Raw genomic sequence first — 17,500 nt, 5'->3', positions numbered from 1 at the left:
AGCGATAGAGAGATAAGACAAGAAAGAGGACAGAGGAGAGGAGAGGAGGGATCATCTGGCGGTCAGATCCCCCCCCTGCTCTCATGCCTCTCCTGTGTATCAACCCAGGGTTACCAACTCCAGTCCCACGTTGCAGAGCGACAGTAAAAGAAAAAAGAAAAAAAGAAAACCACAGTAAAACACACTGTACTGTACTGGCCAACTCGTGAGTTCCGACCTCATCATTTCTGTCCTTTACGAAAGGTCAGCTTTGTACTGAAAGGAAAGTCATAAAGTATGCTGTGCGAGTCAAGGGAGACTTTTTAATGGACGGGGAACCGCAGGGACTTTAACGGGTCACACGCGACCCATTCTCTGTAGGTATTGTACTCTCCTCTCATAGGACGACTGGACTGGGCAGGGCATGCACGCAGCAGAGAGGACAGGGAGAACAGGACCCAGCTGTTACAATGATCCACTATTACAGGCCAGCTAGCCCTTCGGAGAGAGAGAGAGCGCCACTCCTACGGCAAGGCTGTGTGCTCAAGAAAACAAAAGGATGGAGACAGAAGACAGAAAGAGAGGGATACAGATAGACGCAGATCATGACAGAGACAGGCAGACAGAGACAGTTAGAGCGACAGAGATAGACATAGAAGATACAGTGCTGCTTCAAAGTTTGTGAACCCTCAAGATATGGTCATCGTCTTTGTAAAAATGTTTTAAATAGCCTTATTAAATGTATATCCAAACACCAATGTGTAGAGCAGACTTGTGGCTTGTGGCACCTCCTTTTGCAGTGATTACTTCAACCAAACGTCTTCTGTAACCACTGACCAGACTGTCGCATCTGCAGTTGGGGATTTCTGCCCACCCCTCCTTGCAGAACTCAGCCAGTTGAGAGAGGTTGGAGGGACATCTGGCATGTACCACCCGCTTCAGATCTAGCCACAACATTTCTATTGGACTGAGGTCCGGACATTGACTAGGCCAATCCAGATTACGAATCCTCGTTCTTTTCAGCCATTCCTTGGTAGCTTTGCTGGTATGCTTTGGGTCATTGTTTTGTTGCAGAACCTATTTTCGGCCCAGCTTCAACTCCAGGACAACTGATGGCAGGAGATTCTGATCAAAAATCTTGGACTCATCTGTCCAGAGAATGGACTTCCAGAAGGCCTCTGGTTTGTCCAAGAGTTTTTAGCAATCCTCGCATGAATGTCATGTCTATTCAATGTTCCGATGATTGTAGACGCACATACATTTACCCCAGATCCTGCCAGAGAGGTCTGCAACTCTCTAGAGGTGACGTGTGGGTTGGCCTTTACCTGATTTATTATTTTTCTGGTGCTTCTTGGTGATAGTTTTGATGGGCAGAGTTGCGGTCATGTTGAATGCCCTCCATTTGTAAATTATTTGTCTTAGAGTGGATGGATGGAGCTGGAATCTTTTGGAGATGGTCTTATAGCTTTCCCCAGACTGATGGGCTGTCTTCTCAGGAAAGGGCAGAGCAGACTGTTTTTCCTGAGAAGGCTGAGGTCTTTCGGTGTCTGCAACAAGCTGCTGCAAATGTTTTATCAGTCGGTGGTTGCCAGCGTTCTGTTCTTCGCCGTGGCCTGCTGGGGTGGAAACATCTGTGCCAGGGATGCTGCGAAGCTAAACAAACTGGTGAAGAAGGCCAGCTCTGTGGTGGGGACCGGGCTGGACAGCCTAGAGGTGGTGGCAGAACAGAGGATGGGGAAAAAACTGGCGGCCATGCTGGCCAATCCCTCCCACCCGATGTACTGCGAGCTGGCGGGGATGAGGAGCAAGTTCAGCCACAGATTTGTTCTCCCCCGTCAAAGTACAAAAAGATTTGGACAGTCCTTTGTTCCAGCTGCACTCCGACTCTACAACCAGGCCCTGCAGGGTGGGGGAGACCTGGAGCTGGAACTTTGGAACTTGGAACTTTTTACTTATTGAGCCTGCACTGTTTTATGTATTTTATTGAATGTTTTCTGTTTTCTGTATTGAATGTTTTCTGCCCTAACTGAGCTGTTTGACAACAACATTTCCCCATTGGGGACAATAAAGGTTTTCAATCAATCAATCAATCAGCACCTTGTTCCTGATGTCCTCTCGGCATTGTTGATGTGTGTGGGTACACCATGGCACTACAGTGGTTCACTTGGTTTCCTCTCTATTTTAAACTGTGCTGCCCAACCCTCTTCCTAAGGTCTCATTTAATTGGTCTGCTCAATTGATTAATTAAGCACCCAAATGTGTTTCACCTGAATCTATTACCTAGAGCTGCGGTTCCCAACCTTTTTGGACTCACGGCCCACTTTACAAATCTCTACAGTAGTCGCGGCCCACTCAGCAGCGCGCGAAGCGCTCAAAACAACGACGTAATTTCACCAAAAACTAGAGGGAGCGTGGCAAAAAAATAAAAAATAAATAGCGGTTAAACCATTAAAGCCGAGCGGCGATGTTTTATATAGCAGGTGATCAAATACCAAGATCGTAAATGCTGTTTGTGTTCAATATTTACGACCAAACATCCTTATGCGTGTCTCCCGACTCCCGACTAGGGTTGCCAGATGGGCTCGTTTTCTTTGTGTGGAATTAGCGGTTTTAGACTGTGGTTAGGGTGGAAAATGTCTATCCCATCTGGCACCCCTGTTCGCGAGTCCGATTGTGACGGGGATGTAGCCAATCAAGAAGCGAGCTGACTTCTTCTTTTCGGATGGAAATATTGGCGCACACCACACACAATACGATCAAGGCTGTTCAATCCAAGATTTTGTATCTTTTTAAAATTAAAACGTTTTTGTAACAAAAAAACGTCAATAAAACAATTTTTTTGCCCATGATTTGGCGGCCCACTTGCAGTACTCTCGCGGACCACCAGAGGGCCGCGGCCCATAGGTTGGGAACCTAGAGTTTACCAATGCAGCTGGCACCTCACTTACTTTTGCACATACACTAATTCCATGTGTCATGTAGTTTTTTGGCTACTCACAATTCCCTCTAAACAAAGTACATGCAATTGATAAAGATTAAACCTGACATTTAATATATTGAAAACTGGTGATAAAATAAGAAAATCATGGTAAAACAACAGAAAAGCTCAAGGGGTTCACATACACTGTAGAGACATAGATCGACAGAGTGAGAGAGACAGAGACAGAGATGGAGATGGAGATGGAGATGGAGAGATTGAGAGAGGTAGGGCGATAGAGATAGAGAGACAGAGACAGACATAGAGAGACAGGGAGAAAGAGAGAGAGACAGAGATAGACATAGAGAGACAGGGAGAAAGAGCGAGAGAGGTAGAGAGACAGAGATAGACATAGAGAGACAGGAAGAAAGAGCAAGAGAGAGAGAGACACACACAGAGAGAGAGACCGAGATAGACATAGAGAGACAGGAAGAAAGAGCGAGAGAGAGAGAGAGAAAGAGAGAGACACACACAGAGAGAGAGACAGAGATAGACATAGAGAGACAGGGAGAAAGAGCGAGAGAGAGAGAGAAAGAGAGAGAGACACACACAGAGAGAGAGACAGAGATAGACATAGAGAGACAGGGAGAAAGAGCGAGAGAGTGAGAAAGAGTGGGAGAGACACACACAGAGAGAGAGACAGGTTGGTGAGAGAGACAGGTTGGTGGGAGTCACTCACTTGGCCTCCAGGGCGAGGGCGATGATCCCAGCAGCCAGCGGGGCGGAGGCGGACGTGCCTGTGTGAGAGTCCGTGCACTTCTGTTTGAGGTCGGTGGTCACCTGACAGGAACAGGAAGGAGAAAGACAAAGTCAATCCAACGGACGGCGACGGGTACCACCCACAGCAGAAAGAACACTGCCCCCCACCCCCCGAAGAAGATATTGGAAAAGTTTGGGCTAACATTTATAATGCGAATTTAAAAAATATCTCCTCTGACGTTTTTTTCCCCATCAGTCGGGGGCTCTTATGTGAATCGTGAAACAACCCCTTCGATGGAGCAATCAGTAAGATAAATGACTCACTTGCACTTTCTATACTCTCTTTCAGGATAAAAGGTTCTGTTCCACTCAGCGCTCGACTCCAAAATGCATTCTGCGGCGCGTAAGCCACTTACACCATAGCCAGAGCGAGACAGATACACTCACACACACACACGTCCCTGCTTACAGTACAGGACGGGCTGGGAGATGGGAAAATGTGAGAATTAATCATCCTCCGCTCCCCACTGAAATGTTTTTAAGGAGCAGCAGAAAACAGAGGCAGGACGTGCAAGAGAGAGAGAGAGGGAGAGAGAAAGAAGGGGAGAGAGAGAGAGAGGGGGGGGAGAGAGAGAGAGAGAGAGAAGGGGAGAGAGAAAGAGAGAAGGGGAGAGAGAGAGAGAGGGGGGGGGGAGGGAGAGAGAGAGAAGGGGGGAGAGAGAGAGGGGGGGGGGGAGAGAGAGAGAGACTATTTATTTTCTCTGTGCACAAGCGCTCCTCTCCATCACGCCCAGTCTCACACTACACACACCGTAGCGGCAGCATATGGAATTCTGGGCCGTATCGCCACAGTACAGTATAATATTCCCTCCTTCTGATGACAGGACAACCCTCCCCTCCCCCTCCTCCCCCCCCCAGCCGTATGAGGGACAAGGCAATTAACTGGCTGGCCCGCTGAGGCGCGGAGGGGACGGGCACATGTCAGTGAAATATTAACGAATGTGTCTGCCCAGTGGGGCCTGGGCTGGGGATGTGTGTGGCTGTGTTTGTGTGTGTTTGTGTGTGTGTGTTTGTGTGTGTGTGTGTGTGTGTGTGACAGATCTGTGGAACAGCGACAGTCATGAAGATGGGATTTTTTCACTGCCCGTAGTACTTAATTCAAATCGGGGGTGGGGGTGGTGGCAGAGAGGGTGGGGGGAGAGAGAGGGGGGGGGGGGAGTGAGAGACAAACAGACAGACAGAGCGAAAGAGGTGGAGGGAGAGACAAAGAGAGAGAGGGGGGGGGGGAGAGAGAGGGGGAGAGAGTGGGGGGGAGAGAGAGAGAGAGAGATGGGGAGGGGAGACTGTCAGTACTCAGTGTCAGAGCTGTCTCTAGCTGTCTGCAGCTGGGTCAGTGACAACTGAACAGTCCTCCACCCCCCCGGGAGAGCACAAACACCCAACACCCCTACCACCACCCCCCCCCCCCCCCCCCCCCCCCGACCTCCACAGACCTCTACTCTGTGCATGACACAAGTCATTTCTCCAACAATTGTTTCTAGACAGATTATTTCACTTAGAATTCACTATATCACAATTCCAGTGGGTCAGAGGAACATAATGAGGGGGAGGCTTGCAAGCCAAGGAACATCATCTGAACCGTGAAGCACAGGGGTGGCAACATCATGCTGTGGGGGGGCTCTAGTGCAGGAGGGACTGGTACACTTCACAAAATAGATGACATCATGAGGAAGGAAAAGGATGCAGATAATGCTGCTTCAAGCAACATCTCAAGACATCAGCCAGGAAGTTAAAGCTTGGTCACAAATGGGTCTTCCAAATGGACAATGACTTCAAGCATACTTCTAAAGTTGTGGCAAAATGGCCACAGCTAGGTCAACAAGGACAACAAAGTCAAGGTATTGGAGTAGCCATCACAAAGCCCTGACCTCAATCCTGTAGAAAATGTGTGGACAGAACTGAAAAAGCGTGTATGAGCAAGGAGGCCTCCAAACCTGACTCAGTTACACCAGTTCTGTCAGGAGGAACGGGCCAAAATTCCTTATTGTGGGAAGCTTGTGGAAGGCTACCCGAAACGTTTGACCCAAGCTAAACAAGGAAATGCTACCAAACACTAACTAAGTGTATGTAATCTTCTGACCCACTGGGAATGTGGTGAAAGAAATAAAAGCTAAAAATAAATCACATCTACTATTATTGAGACAATTCACGTTCTTTAAAGAAGTAGTGAGAAGTAGCGATCCTAACTGACCTAAGCCAGGGAATGTTTACAACCGTTAAATGTGAGGACTTCAACTGTACACACTGATGTGTGAAACCTCAGAATACGTGACGTTCATCCAGACACACTGTGGCTCAGTGGAATGTTCTGCTCTGTTCTCTGGCAGCCGAGACGCTCCCCATCCTCCTCATGGCTCTAACACAGGCCGGGGGGAGCCATCCTCCTCATGGCTCTAACACAGGCCGGGGGGAGCCAGCCATCCTCCTCATGGCTCTAACACAGGCCGGGGGGAGCCCATCCTCCTCATGGCTCTAACACAGGCCGGGGGCCATCCTCCTCATGGCTCTAACACAGGCCGGGGGCAGCCTCCCCATCCTCCTCATGGCTCTAACACAGGCCGGGGGGAGCCCATCCTCCTCATGGCTCTAACACAGGCCGGGGGTAGCTCCCCATCCTCCTCATGGCTCTAACACAGGCCGGGGCTCCCCATCCTCCTCATGGCTCTAACACAGGCCGGGGGGAGCCTCCCCATCCTCCTCATGGCTCTAACACAGGCCGGGGGGAGCCTCCCCATCCTCCTCATGGCTCTAACACAGGCCGGGGGGAGCCTCCCCATCCTCCTCATGGCTCTAACACAGGCCGGGGGGAGCCTCCCCATCCTCCTCATGGCTCTAACACAGGCCGGGGGGAGCCTCCCCATCCTCCTCATGGCTCTAACACAGGCCGGGGGGAGCCCATCCTCCTCATGGCTCTAACACAGGCCGGGGGTCATCCTCCTCATGGCTCTAACACAGGCCGGGGGGAGCCTCCCCATCCTCCTCATGGCTCTAACACAGGCCGGGGGTAGCCTCCCCATCCTCCTCATGGCTCTAACACAGGCCGGGGGGAGCCTCCCCATCCTCCTCATGGCTCTAACACAGGCCGGGGGGAGCCCATCCTCCTCATGGCTCTAACACAGGCCGGGGGTCATCCTCCTCATGGCTCTAACACAGGCCGGGGGTAGCCTCCCCATCCTCCTCATGGCTCTAACACAGGCCGGGGGTAGCCTCCCCATCCTCCTCATGGCTCTAACACAGGCCGGGGGTCATCCTCCTCATGGCTCTAACACAGGCCGGGGGGAGCCTAGACTTTAAGAGAGGCCGGGTAGCAGTCGGAAGGTCGCTGGTTCGATCCCCGCCTCAGGAGGGAGCTGCATGTCAGCTGGTGACTGGAGGGTTGCTGGCATCTACCATTGCCATCGTGCCCTTGAGCAAGGCACTTAACCCCTATAACTGCTCCAGGGACGCTGACTATGGCTGACACTGTGGCCAGAGCAAAAAACACATTTCCTTGTACTCTGTGCAATGACAAAAAGGTTGAATCTAACCTAATCTAAAAAAAACAATGTAAGAGTGTATTACAGCACGCTTTTGAATCACAATCGGTTTCCTCACTGGTGCTGGTGTGTTTGTGTGTGTGTGTGTGTGTGAGAGAGAGAGAGAGAGAGAGAGAGAGAGAGAGAGAGAGAGAGAGAGAGAGAGAGAGAGAGAGAGAGAGAGAGAGAGAGAGAGAGAGAGAGAGGCAGAGAGAGAGAGACAGAGAGAGAGAGAGAGAGAGACAGAGACAGACTCACTATCTGTTTCTCGTTGAGGTTCCCGGAGCTGTATGTGGTGGCCAGGGTGGAGGAGCAGGCCTCGCTGTACCAGGGCACGTTGCCGGCCTGCGTGGTGCTGCTGATGGACAGCGTGTAGATGCTGTTGGTGTAGCCGTCGCAGTTGCAGCTGTCCTTCTCCCGCCCGCCGTTCCCCGACGCCCACACGAAGATGGAGCCCAGACCATCACGACCCTGCAGACAGACAGACAACAGACAGACAGTTAGAGAGACACAGACAGACAGACAGATAGCCAGTCAGAGACACAGACAGGCAGACAGTCAGAGACACAGACAGACAGTCAGAGAGACACAGACAGACAGACAGTCAGAGACACAGACAGACAGACAGACAGACAGAGAGTCAGAGTCGCAGACAGACAGACAGTCAGAGAGACACAGACAGACAGACAGACAGTCAGTCAGTCAGAGAGACACAGACAGACAGACAGACAGACAGACAGCGAGACACAGACAGGCAGACAATCAGTCAGAGACACAGACAGACAGACAGTCAGAGAGACACAGACAGACAGGCAGGAAGACAGACAGACAGACAGACAGATAGACAGTCAGAGACACAGACAGACAGACAGACAGACAGTCAGAGACACAGACAGAGACACAGAAAGACAGACAGACATTTAGAGACACAGACAGACAGACAGTCAGTTAGAGAGACACAGACAGACAGACGGACAGTTAGAGAGACACAGACAGCCAGACAGCCAGACAGACAGTTAGCGAGACACAGACAGACAGACAGACAGTCAGACAGATAGACAGTCAGAGACACAGACAGACAGACAGTCAGTCAAAGAGACACAGACAGACAGACAGACAGACAAACAGACAGTCAGAGACACAGTCAGAGACACAGACAGACAGTCAGTTAGAGAGACACAGAAAGACAGACAGTCAGTCATCGAGACACAGACAGACAGCCAGACAGACAGTCAGTTAGTCAGAGAGACACAGACAGGCAGACAGACAGACAGTTAGTCAGAGAGACACACAGACAGACAGACAGTCAGAGACACAGATAGACAGACAGACAGACAGACAGATAGTCAGGAGAGACACAGACAGAAAGACAGACAGACAGTCAGCCAGTCAGTCAGAGAGACACAGGCAGACAGACAGACAGTCAGTCAGACAGACAGACAGTCAGAGAGACACAGAGACACAGAGACAGACAGATCGCCAAACAGACAGACAGACAGAGAGATCGCCAAACAGACAGACAGACGGACAGCTATTCGACAAATAGTCAGTCAGACAGGACAAACCTACACAAACCACAGACTCTTCCAGACCAGACGCAGGCAGACAGACAGACAGACAGACAGACACACATTGCATTATGATGAGGAGATCTGTCGCGAACCACAACTGAGGACGTGGGGCGCAGGGGTGGGTGGGGGGGGGGGGGGGGTGGTGGGGAAGAAAAAGAAGAACTTAAACGCCATTCAATCGTAACAGAGTTTCCCATTGGATACGACAGCAGACTTATTAGAGGGTTCATCTCTGAAAGGCCTGTCAAAGGCTTGTAATAACCATCCATCACCCCACTGTGGGCACTCAACGCTCGGAATCTAAAGAGCTTTAATTTGCCGAGGCAGCAATACTTCCACGACGGGGGACCAGTATGTCAACAACCCCTGAGAAAAATGAGTCATGGGGCTTATTCTGTATTCACACTGAATAAATAGCACCCTGGAAAGGCAGTATTGTGGTAGCGGTCTCCCTCCGTTGATCACGCTCAGCCGTCCGCCGCAGTGTACAAACGCACACCAGGGGGCTAGACCCCCCCCCCCCCCCCCCCGGCGATGACGCCACGCTCTACCCCGTAGAACGGTGCGTGTGTGGTTTGTGTTTACATATGCAGTTGTTTTTAGTTTTTTTTTACAGTGCTGTCCCAGAGAGAGAGAGAGACAGAGGGAGGGGACAGTGCTGTCCCAGAGAGAGAGAGAGACAGAGGGAGGGGACAGTGTTGTCCCAGAGAGAGAGAGACAGAGGGAGGGGACAGTGTTGTCCCAGAGAGAGAGAGAGACAGAGGGAGGGGACAGTGCTGTCCCTGAGAGAGAGAGACAGAGGGAGGGGACAGTGTTGTCCCAGAGAGAGAGAGACAGAGGGAGGGGACAGTGTTGTCCCAGAGAGAGAGAGACAGAGGGAGGGGACAGTGTTGTCCCAGAGAGAGAGAGACAGAGGGAGGGGACAGTGTTGTCCCAGAGAGAGAGAGACAGAGGGAGGGGACAGTGTTGTCCCAGAGAGAGAGAGACAGAGGGAGGGGACAGTGTTGTCCCAGAGAGAGAGAGAGACAGAGGGAGGGGACAGTGTTGTCCCAGAGAGAGAGAGAGACAGCACGGAGGGGACAGTGTTGTCCCAGAGAGTGAGAGAGACAGAGGGAGGGGACAGTGTTGTCCCAGAGAGAGAGAGAGAGACAGAGGGAGGGGACAGTGTTGTCCCAGAGAGAGAGAGAGACAGAGGGAGGGGACAGTGTTGTCCCAGAGAGAGAGAGAGACAGAGGGAGGGGACAGTGTTGTCCCAGAGACAGAGAGACAGAGGGAGGGGACAGTGTTGTCCCAGAGAGAGAGAGACAGAGGGAGGGGACAGTGTTGTCCCTGAGAGAGAGAGACAGAGGCAGGGGACAGTGTTGTCCCAGAGAGAGAGAGAGACAGAGGGAGGGGACAGTGTTGTCCCAGAGAGAGAGAGAGACAGAGGGAGGGGACAGTGTTGTCCCAGAGAGAGAGAGACAGAGGGAGGGGACAGTGTTGTCCCAGAGAGAGAGAGAGACAGAGGGAGGGGACAGTGTTGTCCCAGAGAGAGAGAGAGACAGAGGGAGGGGACAGTGTTGTCCCAGAGAGAGAGAGAGACAGAGGGAGGGGACAGTGTTGTCCCAGAGTGAGAGAGAGACAGAGGGAGGGGACAGTGTTGTCCCAGAGAGAGAGAGAGACAGAGGGAGGGGACAGTGTTGTCCCAGAGAGAGAGAGACAGAGGGAGGGGACAGTGTTGTCCCAGAGAGAGAGAGACAGAGGGAGGGGACAGTGTTGTCCCAGAGAGAGAGAGACAGAGGGAGGGGACAGTGTTGTCCCAGAGAGAGAGAGACAGAGGGAGGGGACAGTGTTGTCCCAGAGAGAGAGAGACAGAGGGAGGGGACAGTGTTGTCCCAGAGAGAGAGAGACAGAGGGAGGGGACAGTGTTGTCCCAGAGAGAGAGAGAGACAGAGGGAGGGGACAGTGTTGTCCCAGAGAGAGAGAGAGACAGAGGGAGGGGACAGTGTTGTCCCAGAGAGAGAGAGAGACAGAGGGAGGGGACAGTGTTGTCCCAGAGTGAGAGAGACAGAGGGAGGGGACAGTGTTGTCCCAGAGAGAGAGAGACAGAGGGAGGGGACAGTGTTGTCCCAGAGAGAGAGAGACAGAGGGAGGGGACAGTGTTGTCCCAGAGAGAGAGAGACAGAGGGAGGGGACAGTGTTGTCCCAGAGAGAGAGAGACAGAGGGAGGGGACAGTGTTGTCCCAGAGAGAGAGAGAGACAGAGGGAGGGGACAGTGTTGTCCCAGAGAGAGAGAGACAGAGGGAGGGGACAGTGTTGTCCCAGAGTGAGAGAGACAGAGGGAGGGGACAGTGTTGTCCCAGAGAGAGAGAGAGACAGAGGGAGGGGACAGTGTTGTCCCAGAGAGAGAGAGACAGAGGGAGGGGACAGTGTTGTCCCAGAGAGAGAGAGACAGAGGGAGGGGACAGTGTTGTCCCAGAGAGAGAGAGACAGAGGGAGGGGACAGTGTTGTCCCAGAGAGAGAGAGACAGAGGGAGGGGACAGTGTTGTCCCAGAGAGAGAGAGACAGCACGGATGGGACAGTGTTGTCCCAGAGAGAGAGAGAGAGCACAGAGGGGACAGTGTTGTCCCAGAGACAGAGAGACAGAGGGAGGGGACAGTGTTGTCCCAGAGAGAGAGAGAGACAGAGGGAGGGGACAGTGTTGTCCCAGAGAGAGAGAGACAGAGGGAGGGGACAGTGTTGTCCCAGAGAGAGAGAGACAGAGGGAGGGGACAGTGTTGTCCCAGAGAGAGAGAGAGACAGAGGGAGGGGACAGTGTTGTCCCAGAGAGAGAGAGACAGAGGGAGGGGACAGTGTTGTCCCAGAGAGAGAGAGAGACAGAGGGAGGGGACAGTGTTGTCCCAGAGAGAGAGAGACAGAGGGAGGGGACAGTGTTGTCCCAGAGAGAGAGAGACAGAGGGAGGGGACAGTGTTGTCCCAGAGAGAGAGAGAGACAGAGGGAGGGGACAGTGTTGTCCCAGAGAGAGAGAGACAGAGGGAGGGGACAGTGTTGTCCCAGAGAGAGAGAGAGACAGAGGGAGGGGACAGTGTTGTCCCAGAGAGAGAGAGAGACAGAGGGAGGGGACAGTGCTGTCCCTGAGAGAGAGAGACAGAGGGAGGGGACAGTGTTGTCCCAGAGAGAGAGAGACAGAGGGAGGGGACAGTGTTGTCCCAGAGAGAGAGAGAGACAGAGGGAGGGGACAGTGTTGTCCCAGAGTGAGAGAGAGACAGAGGGAGGGGACAGTGTTGTCCCAGAGAGAGAGAGACAGAGGGAGGGGACAGTGTTGTCCCAGAGAGAGAGAGAGACAGAGGGAGGGGACAGTGTTGTCCCAGAGAGAGAGAGACAGAGGGAGGGGACAGTGTTGTCCCAGAGAGAGAGAGAGACAGAGGGAGGGGACAGTGTTGTCCCAGAGAGAGAGAGACAGAGGGAGGGGACAGTGTTGTCCCAGAGAGAGAGAGACAGAGGGAGGGGACAGTGTTGTCCCAGAGTGAGAGAGACAGAGGGAGGGGACAGTGTTGTCCCAGAGTGAGAGAGACAGAGGGAGGGGACAGTGTTGTCCCAGAGAGAGAGAGACAGCACAGAGGGGACAGTGTTGTCCCAGAGACAGAGAGACAGAGGGAGGGGACAGTGTTGTCCCAGAGAGAGAGAGAGACAGAGGGAGGGGACAGTGTTGTCCCAGAGAGAGAGAGACAGAGGGAGGGGACAGTGTTGTCCCAGAGAGAGAGAGACAGAGGGAGGGGACAGTGTTGTCCCAGAGACAGAGAGACAGAGGGAGGGGACAGTGTTGTCCCAGAGAGAGAGAGACAGAGGGAGGGGACAGTGTTGTCCCAGAGAGAGAGAGACAGAGGGAGGGGACAGTGTTGTCCCAGAGAGAGAGAGACAGAGGGAGGGGACAGTGTTGTCCCAGAGACAGAGAGACAGAGGGAGGGGACAGTGTTGTCCCAGAGAGAGAGAGACAGAGGGAGGGGACAGTGTTGTCCCAGAGAGAGAGAGACAGAGGGAGGGGACAGTGTTGTCCCAGAGAGAGAGAGACAGAGGGAGGGGACAGTGTTGTCCCAGAGAGAGAGAGACAGAGGGAGGGGACAGTGTTGTCCCAGAGTGAGAGAGAGACAGAGGGAGGGGACAGTGTTGTCCCAGAGAGAGAGAGAGACAGCACGGAGGGGACAGTGTTGTCCCAGAGAGAGAGAGACAGAGGGAGGGGACAGTGTTGTCCCAGAGAGAGAGAGACAGAGGGAGGGAACAGTGTTGTCCCAGAGAGAGAGAGAGACAGAGGGAGGGGACAGTGTTGTCCCAGAGAGAGAGAGAGACAGAGGGAGGGGACAGTGTTGTCCCAGAGAGAGAGAGAGACAGAGGGAGGGGACAGTGTTGTCCCAGAGAGAGAGAGAGACAGAGGGAGGGGACAGTGTTGTCCCAGAGAGAGAGAGAGACAGAGGGAGGGGACAGTGTTGTCCCAGAGAGAGAGAGACAGAGGGAGGGGACAGTGTTGTCCCAGAGAGAGAGAGACAGAGGGAGGGGACAGTGTTGTCCCAGAGAGAGAGAGACAGAGGGAGGGGACAGTGTTGTCCCAGAGAGAGAGAGAGACAGAGGGAGGGGACAGTGTTGTCCCAGAGTGAGAGAGACAGAGGGAGGGGACAGTGTTGTCCCAGAGAGAGAGAGAGACAGAGGGAGGGGACAGTGTTGTCCCAGAGAGAGAGAGAGACAGAGGGAGGGGACAGTGTTGTCCCAGAGAGAGAGAGACAGAGGGAGGGGACAGTGTTGTCCCAGAGAGAGAGAGACAGAGGGAGGGGACAGTGTTGTCCCAGAGAGAGAGAGACAGCACGGAGGGGACAGTGTTGTCCCAGAGAGAGAGAGACAGAGGGAGGGGACAGTGTTGTCCCAGAGAGAGAGAGACAGAGGGAGGGGACAGTGTTGTCCCAGAGAGAGAGAGAGAGACAGAGGGAGGGGACAGTGTTGTCCCAGAGAGAGAGAGACAGAGGGAGGGGACAGTGTTGTCCCAGAGAGACAGAGGGAGGGGACAGTGTTGTCCCAGAGAGAGAGAGACAGAGGGAGGGGACAGTGTTGTCCCAGAGAGAGAGAGAGACAGAGGGAGGGGACAGTGTTGTCCCAGAGACAGAGAGACAGAGGGAGGGGACAGTGTTGTCCCAGAGAGACAGAGGGAGGGGACAGTGTTGTCCCAGAGAGAGAGAGACAGAGGGAGGGGACAGTGTTGTCCCAGAGAGAGAGAGAGACAGCACGGATGGGACAGTGTTGTCCCAGAGTGAGAGAGACAGAGGGAGGGGACAGTGTTGTCCCAGAGAGAGAGAGACAGAGGGAGGGGACAGTGTTGTCCCAGAGAGAGAGAGAGACAGAGGGAGGGGACAGTGTTGTCCCAGAGAGAGAGAGAGACAGAGGGAGGGGACAGTGTTGTCCCAGAGACAGAGAGACAGAGGGAGGGGACAGTGTTGTCCCAGAGTGAGAGAGACAGAGGGAGGGGACAGTGTTGTCCCAGAGAGAGAGAGAGACAGAGGGAGGGGACAGTGTTGTCCCAGAGTGAGAGAGACAGAGGGAGGGGACAGTGTTGTCCCAGAGAGAGAGAGAGACAGAGGGAGGGGACAGTGTTGTCCCAGAGAGAGAGAGACAGAGGGAGGGGACAGTGTTGTCCCAGAGAGAGAGAGAGAGACAGAGGGAGGGGACAGTGTTGTCCCAGAGTGAGAGAGAGACAGAGGGAGGGGACAGTGTTGTCCCAGAGAGAGAGAGACAGAGGGAGGGGACAGTGTTGTCCCAGAGAGAGAGAGACAGAGGGAGGGGACAGTGTTGTCCCAGAGAGAGAGAGACAGAGGGAGGGGACAGTGTTGTCCCAGAGAGAGAGAGACAGAGGGAGGGGACAGTGTTGTCCCAGAGAGAGAGAGAGACAGAGGGAGGGGACAGTGTTGTCCCAGAGAGAGAGAGAGACAGAGGGAGGGGACAGTGTTGTCCCAGAGTGAGAGAGAGACAGAGGGAGGGGACAGTGTTGTCCCAGAGAGAGAGAGACAGAGGGAGGGGACAGTGTTGTCCCAGAGAGAGAGAGAGACAGAGGGAGGGGACAGTGTTGTCCCAGAGAGAGAGAGAGACAGAGGGAGGGGACAGTGTTGTCCCAGAGAGAGAGAGACAGAGGGAGGGGACAGTGTTGTCCCAGAGAGAGAGAGACAGAGGGAGGGGACAGTGTTGTCCCAGAGAGAGAGAGACAGAGGGAGGGGACAGTGTTGTCCCAGAGAGAGAGAGACAGAGGGAGGGGACAGTGTTGTCCCAGAGAGAGAGAGACAGAGGGAGGGGACAGTGTTGTCCCAGAGAGAGAGAGACAGAGGGAGGGGACAGTGTTGTCCCAGAGAGAGAGAGACACAGAGGGAGGGGACAGTGTTGTCCCAGAGAGAGAGAGACAGAGGGAGGGGACAGTGTTGTCCCAGAGAGAGAGAGACAGAGGGAGGGGACAGTGTTGTCCCAGAGAGAGAGAGACAGAGGGAGGGGACAGTGTTGTCCCAGAGAGAGAGAGAGAGAGACACAGAGGGAGGGGACAGTGTTGTCCCAGAGAGAGAGAGACAGAGGGAGGGGACAGTGTTGTCCCAGAGAGAGAGAGAGACAGAGGGAGGGGACAGTGTTGTCCCAGAGAGAGAGAGACAGAGGGAGGGGACAGTGTTGTCCCAGAGAGAGAGAGACAGAGGGAGGGGACAGTGTTGTCCCAGAGAGAGAGAGACAGAGGGAGGGGACAGTGTTGTCCCAGAGAGAGAGAGACAGAGGGAGGGGACAGTGTTGTCCCAGAGAGAGAGAGAGAGAGACACAGAGGGAGGGGACAGTGTTGTCCCAGAGAGAGAGAGACAGAGGGAGGGGACAGTGTTGTCCCAGAGAGAGAGAGAGACAGAGGGAGGGGACAGTGTTGTCCCAGAGAGAGAGAGACAGAGGGAGGGGACAGTGTTGTCCCAGAGAGAGAGAGACAGAGGGAGGGGACAGTGTTGTCCCAGAGAGAGAGAGACAGAGGGAGGGGACAGTGTTGTCCCAGAGTGAGAGAGACAGAGGGAGGGGACAGTGTTGTCCCAGAGTGAGAGAGACAGAGGGAGGGGACAGTGTTGTCCCAGAGAGAGAGAGACAGCACGGATGGGACAGTGCTGTCCCAGAGAGAGAGAGACAGAGGGAGGGGACAGTGTTGTCCCAGAGTGAGAGAGATAGAGGGAGGGGACAGAGAGACAGAGGGAGGGGACAGTATTGTCCCAGAGACAGAGAGACAGAGGGAGGGGACAGTGTTGTCCCAGAGACAGAGAGACAGCACGGAGGGGAGAGAGAGATAGAGGGAGGGGACAGTGTTGTCCCAGAGACAGAGAGACAGAGGGAGGGGACAGTGTTGTCCCAGAGACAGAGAGACAGCACGGAGGGGACAGGCTAATGGCTCTCAGATGGAGCCCGCCTCTCTTTGTCTGATATTTTTTTGGGTTTCTCTCTCTCTCTCTCTATTCTGACAATCTTCTTTTTGCCTTGTCTCCGCAATCCCCTGTGCCATAGGGCAGAGGCGGGTATGGAAGGGGGATTAGGTACCTCTGTGTACAGTACAGCTCTATGTGTACAGCTCTATGTGTACAGCTCTATGTGTACAGTAGAGCTCTATGTGTACAGCTCTATGTGTACAGTACAGCTCTATGTGTACAGTAAAGCCCTGTGTGTTTGTTGAAACAAACTGGTAGCGAGGCGGCTGCCTGGTGTTCTCACAGAAGACCTGGTCCATTGTTGACAGTTTCTTTTCCATCCGGCGCTTTAAGAATTCATCAAAATGCTTAATTAGCATAGCGCAGACACGCAGGCAACGAAACGCACACGCATACACACAGAGAGAGAGAATAGAGACACACACACACACACACACACACACACACACACACACGCACGCACAAGCACACAGACACAGAGACAGAGAGAATAGAGACACACACGCAGACGCACACACACACACACACACACGCACACTGTGTGTGTTGGCAGAGTGCCAGCGTGGCTGTGCCGTGCCCGGGTGGTCAGGAGAGAGAACAGGAGAGGGAGGACTAGGGTTGTATTTACATACATCTGACATGTTCATATTTCACCTGCAGCACCAGCTCTCTGTGCACAAACTACATTTTAATGAGTTACTCCGATACGGTAAACATCCCCCACCCATGTCTATAATCCCACTCTAAATAACCCTCGCTTCCACTCTGAAATAGTACCAAGCTGCACTGGTTACGCAACGTACCATTGTAGGTGTAGGTTGTATGAATCCTCCTTATTCATAATGTTTTCCCCTGGTGTTTGTTTATGTTCACCCTCAGTGTTTCTTTTAGAAAGGGTGATATTTGCACAGCGAACAAGTCCGACTTCCCTCCGTTCACCACCGCCAGGGTCAGTAACAACACTGCTTTGTTGGAGCTGCCTTTGTCCCTCCAAGGTTGAATAGTTCAGACATAATTGCAGCCTGTGTGTGGAGCGAGCCTCACACACACACACACACACATTGTATTGATGAGAAAGCGGGGCCCAGATACACACGCACGCACCCGAGGACACATACACACACACACACGCACACACACACACACACACACACACACACACACACACACACACACACACACACACGCAAGGACGCACACGCACAAACGCACACACACGCACCTCTGTAACTCCTCTCAGAAAGGCTTC

General features: G+C 53.4%; 1 protein-coding gene across 2 annotated transcripts in view; it reads right to left on the bottom strand.

Annotated features, from left to right (window-relative positions):
• Positions 1-17,500, bottom strand: part of furina (furin (paired basic amino acid cleaving enzyme) a) — a 118,027-nt gene that overhangs the window by 13,077 nt on the left and 87,450 nt on the right. For both annotated transcript variants that reach the window (XM_080541339.1, XM_080541338.1), the window contains exons 8-10: positions 17,474-17,500; positions 7,489-7,701; positions 3,636-3,736 (exon numbers count right to left, since the gene is read on the bottom strand). The exon at positions 17,474-17,500 is cut by the window's right edge and continues 146 nt beyond it. In XM_080541339.1, the coding sequence (XP_080397465.1) occupies positions 3,636-3,736; positions 7,489-7,701; positions 17,474-17,500 (341 nt within the window). The remainder of the gene's footprint in view (positions 1-3,635; positions 3,737-7,488; positions 7,702-17,473) is intronic.

The sequence above is a fragment of the Nansenia antarctica genome, assembly GCF_963989245.1.
Source record: "Nansenia antarctica genome assembly, chromosome: 1".
In the NCBI taxonomy this organism is placed as follows: domain Eukaryota; kingdom Metazoa; phylum Chordata; class Actinopteri; order Argentiniformes; family Microstomatidae; genus Nansenia; species Nansenia antarctica.
The sequence above is the reverse complement of the archived record's forward strand: the minus strand, read 5'-3'. Positions and strand labels throughout refer to the sequence as shown.